Source organism: Charadrius vociferus, unplaced genomic scaffold (genome assembly GCF_000708025.1).
Source record: "Charadrius vociferus isolate BGI_N301 unplaced genomic scaffold, ASM70802v2 scaffold121, whole genome shotgun sequence".
In the NCBI taxonomy this organism is placed as follows: Eukaryota; Metazoa; Chordata; class Aves; order Charadriiformes; family Charadriidae; genus Charadrius; species Charadrius vociferus.
The window spans coordinates 643722-648437 of NW_009646858.1; the positions used below are offsets into that span (position 1 = coordinate 643722).

Here is a 4716-nt window from a genome sequence, read left to right on the forward strand (position 1 = left end):
GGAGCCCCTCTGCTGGGAGGACAGGCTGGGAGAGTTGGGGGGGTTCAGCCTGGAGAAGAGAAGGCCCAAAAGGGGAGACCTTTCAATACTTAAAGGGGGTTTATAAGAAAGATGGGGACAAACCTTTTAGCAGAACAAGGGGTAACAGTTTTAAACTAAAAGAGGGTAGATTCAGACCAGATATAAGGAAGAAATGTGTTATGCTGAGACACTGGCCCAGGTTGCCCAGAGAGGTGGGAGATGCCCCATCCCTGGAAACATTCCAGGTCAGATTGGATGCAGCTTTAAGCAACCTGATCTAGTTGAAGATGTCCCTAGTCATTGCAGGGGGGTTGGACTAGATGGCCTTCAAAGATCCCTTCCAAGCCAAACCAGTCTATGACACAGGCAGCGCACTCTCAGCAGGTCTGTAGATGACACTGACCGAACAGAGAAGTTATTACACCAAAGGGCAGAGAAAAGCTGTATGAAGTTCAATCCCCTTTTGGGTCCCCCAGTACAAAAAAAGACATTGACATACTGGAGCAAATTCAATGGAGGCCACCAAAACTGTAAAACAGTGGAGCGCAGGACATGCAAGGAAAGGCTGAGAGAAATGGGAAAGGGTGAAGGGGAACGTTACTGTCGCCTACAACTACCTGATGGGGAGTTACAGAGAAGATCAAGCCAAATTTTTTTCTCGAGGTGCGCAGCAAAAGGACAAGAGGCAACAAGCACAAATCGCAGCAAGGGAAATTCTGATTGAAATAAAGATACATAAACTTCACCATAGAGTGGCTTTAGCAGTGCAACAAGGACCAGGGGGGCTGTGGGAACTCCAGCCTCGGAAACATTCACAACCTGTCTGATCAGCCTGACCTAACTTTGAAGTTGGCACTGCTTTAGCAGGGGATTGGACAAGACAGCTTGAGCTAAATTATGAATTTATGAAGATGTAACGAATGCAACACATGGAAATGCATTCCCAGAGCCCAGAGCTTCTTTCACACTCAATTTCAGGAAAATAACCGTGTTCCAGCAGAGCTAAACACGGAATCAGGAGATCTCAGAACCCCCAAGAATATTTAAGGTAAGTAAATAATCAAGACTGAATAGCAAAAGGTAAGGAAGGATTTCAAGAAAAATGGAACCACAATTTCAATAAATGCTGTAAGGCCAAGGAGGCAGACTCCCCCAACACCTCCTACCGCCATATGACAAACGAAAAGCCATCTGAGCTCCTGTCACTGCTCCTCCCCTCTGGCCCAGCATCTAGATCTGGCAGGACATTTTCTAATATCCCACAACCTTAGCACCTTTCAAGCAGGCTACAGTTAAAATTAAAGCTTCCAATTTAAATGCTTCTTTTCTCTCTCTGTGCCTTTCAAAGCACAGATTAACCAGAAGCCGGGATTTAACATGACCCACATCTAACACCAAAGGCTGCTGATGTTTAGCAGGGCACAAGTGACAGGTCTGATTCCTTCTTGACACAATGGAGTTATTAACTTTTTCAGGGTCCTGTTCCTGGATTTCCCATTGTCTGTCATTACTTTACCTCTTGTCTGATGGACCGGACCACATGGCACTGAACTTTCAGTACCTGCTTTGTAAAACAGACATTAATAAGGACAGCAACAAATCACAAACTGCCATTTTACAACAGGTTATGGTGTTTCAAACCTCTTGATTTGGCTACTGAGAACTTTCCCAAACTTTATTAATCAGCCTTAAACTCCAAAAGGCTCTTTGAGTAGTAACACCTACTGCTTCAAAGCATGAGATTTCTGGGGAAAAAATTAAAAGAAAAAAATACCTCTCCACTGTTGGAAGAAAACATTTTTAAAGCTGAACAACTTCCCCTTGGTACAGAACTGGCTCCAGTGGTTATTCAGTTTCAGCAATTAAGTCAACGCTGGTTTTGATTTATTTATCATCTCTTGAAATGCCATCCTTCATGCTCATGCTGAATACGTGACCATCAAGAAGCTACGAGGACATGGCAGTATAGGCCAACAAACTGTACTGGCCGTAGGCAGAGCAGCTGAACAAGTTCCTGCTCTCCTGTCTACAGGGCCAGCAGCCCCCAAAGCATCCACCACCCGCGTCAGTGCAATAAAGTCCTTTCCCCATGTGGTGGAGCAGTGTCATTAATCCCCACACTTACATGTGTGGAACTGAGGCTCACAGAGACAAACGCAGCTCCATTATACCAATGGTCACTTAATTAAGTGCTGAAATCACAAGCCCAAAGGTCCCTTCAGTTGGTCCCTTCTACAGCCAGAAGGCATTTCAATCCACCCAAATCCTGCACCTCCTTCTGGAGATACTCATCCCTCCCTGTTGGCCACAGGAGGCCGGAAAGTAAATAAGTCTTTAACTGGTGTTCCTCAAAGCCACGGGTGATGGCTCTGGAATCCATCCAAAATCAATCCAGAATTAGGGAATGGCCTGACGTCACCCTCTTTACTCAGGGGACACCCACGCTGTGCCACTGCCAGGTGTGTTTTGCTCACCGAGGCTAGCTGGGCCAGGGGACACACATCCACAGCCCCCCGTGGCCTTGGAACAAGCTCCAAGCGCCAACACGACAGCAACTGTACTTACTTGGAAGATGTTGGAGAAGTCTCGCAGGTTGAAAATGTAGTGGAACTTGATGGCTGTTGGCAGGAAAGTAGCAGCTACTTTCTGATGCAGTGCCAGGGCCAGGGCAACCAGCTGCTGAGCTGATTTTTGCACAGTCCCTGAGAAATTCCCACTCGTCAGGTGCTGCATTAAAATGGTGCTGTAGATCCTGGACAAGGCATCCTGACCAGGGATGGAGAGAGCGAAGACGCAGAAGTGACGCTGAGGAAGAGAAAGGACAAGGTCAGAGAGATGGGCAACCACTCCTCGAGCAAAATGCCCTTGGGGACTTGATGCGATTGGACACAGTACTAGATAATCTCATCTAGGCTCCCTTTCCCACAAAAGGTTGGACCTGATGATCTTTCAAGGTCCCTTCCAACCTGCGACGCTGTACGATTCTGTGACTTGCAGTCAACCTGACCAAGGCTACTGCCCTCTTCCAATTTTCCAGCAGAGAACACCTGGCAAATGACATCATTCTGCTCTCTAAACACAGGGTTTTCAACTGCATTTCACAACCGCGATGCTGGAAGTTCAGTCCATTGAAGAGCTGAAGAGCTCTGAAGGTCCACCAACCTCCAATGAAGCCCAGTCGCCTTCTCTGTTGGTAACAGCCCCCGGCAGGTGCCACCTCCCAGAAGGCCCCTTATTGATTTGGAACTTGCAAAGACAGAGGAGATGCCCGTGTACAGCCACGGCACGCTTCATTTTAACACCACAGCTTGCTAAGAAGAGGCCAGGGCCTGGGCTGACTCTGGTCATGAGGTTTCTCCATGAGGGCAAGAATTTTGTTCTCTGCTATCCAGGCTCCCCAACAGCCAGCAGGTCCCTGCGCTGCGGGCAGGATCTGTCCCTGCGGCAGCCACCCCACCGAGTCATAGCTGCTCTTGCATGGGCACCCGTTTCTCAGGGTATTTCTCCACTACTGCTCACCTGCCGAACTTCCTCCTACAGCATGGCAAATACCTGCCACGCAGCCGGGAAAGGCACCGTCCCCCTGGCTGCCACTTGTCCCCCTGGGATGCCAACGGGACCCGCTCAGTGGGTTTGATCTGCAGGCACAGGAACAAGCTCTGCCACTCCTCACGGCTTGGAGAAAGGGCTAAGGAACCTCAGGGCTGATAATAACCAGCTCTGTGGCCCAGGTTGAGCCTCACAGCTCCCAAAAATCAAGCCCTGAGATTTAAGATATCTTCTATACTTCTGTTACCATCAGCACTTGCACTGTTTTGGGGGATTTTTTTGTTTGTTTTCTTTGTTTGGGTTTCCCCATGCACCTCTTTTTAATGAGAATGTACGGTCAGCTCCATCAGGCAATTTTAGAAGCCAAAAGGCATTAATGAACTATGTTCCAGAGGTAAATATTAGCTAAATGAAGGCAAAATCTGTGTGTATGCACCAGAAGGCTGTCCCGAAAGTAGGTGTTAGGCTGGCTGGCAACTTGTGACTTCTTCCTCCGACTGAGCAGCAGAATGTGAGGAAAAACAAACCAGGGAATAAGGGAGCAAGTCTGCTGCTTCACCATTAGGAACCATAGTCACTCGACAGCTTCATGCCATTTCTCCTGATAAAATGACAGCAGGATCTGCCACTTGTTTTCGTCTGGCCTCATGCTTAAATAATCCACCCAAAAGTAAAACCAGTGATGTGCCTGCCACTGCGCCGGGCTTTACCTGCAGACGAGGGTTGATGGTGAAACTCCCTGCGGTCGGGTTCATGCACGACACGTACTGCACATTCGTGATCTCCTTCAGCGACAGCTTGGTCCTGTCGTACCTTTGGGCAGAACAAAAGCAGCGGTAGGGTGACGGGAGCTGCTGTGTCCCCCCAGTGCCCGTCCATGGGCCACCAATGACCAGTTGTCTTCAGTAGGGTCAAATTCTGCATCTCGCCAAGGCAGGGCCCAGGCTTGCCTGTATCACCTGGACGTGGCCCAGCACATACGAGTCCCGCTCTTGGCAGCTTCGGCAACCCGTAGCTGATGTTTCTACAAACCAGTAACAAGCCCTGAGCAAAGCTCACAGGTTGTAGCAGTCACGTGCATGGAAATTGTAGAAAATCGCAGGAATCCATGTGGTTCGAGGCAGCCTGGGACAGGGGCAGGCTGGC

General features: G+C 48.9%; 1 protein-coding gene across 1 annotated transcript in view; it reads right to left on the bottom strand.

Annotated features, from left to right (window-relative positions):
- Positions 1-4716, bottom strand: part of DNAH9 (dynein, axonemal, heavy chain 9) — a 218965-nt gene that overhangs the window by 142636 nt on the left and 71613 nt on the right. Inside the window, exons 41-42 of the mRNA XM_009894355.1 lie at positions 4281-4383; positions 2587-2826 (exon numbers count right to left, since the gene is read on the bottom strand). Of these exons, the coding sequence (XP_009892657.1) occupies positions 2587-2826; positions 4281-4383 (343 nt within the window). The remainder of the gene's footprint in view (positions 1-2586; positions 2827-4280; positions 4384-4716) is intronic.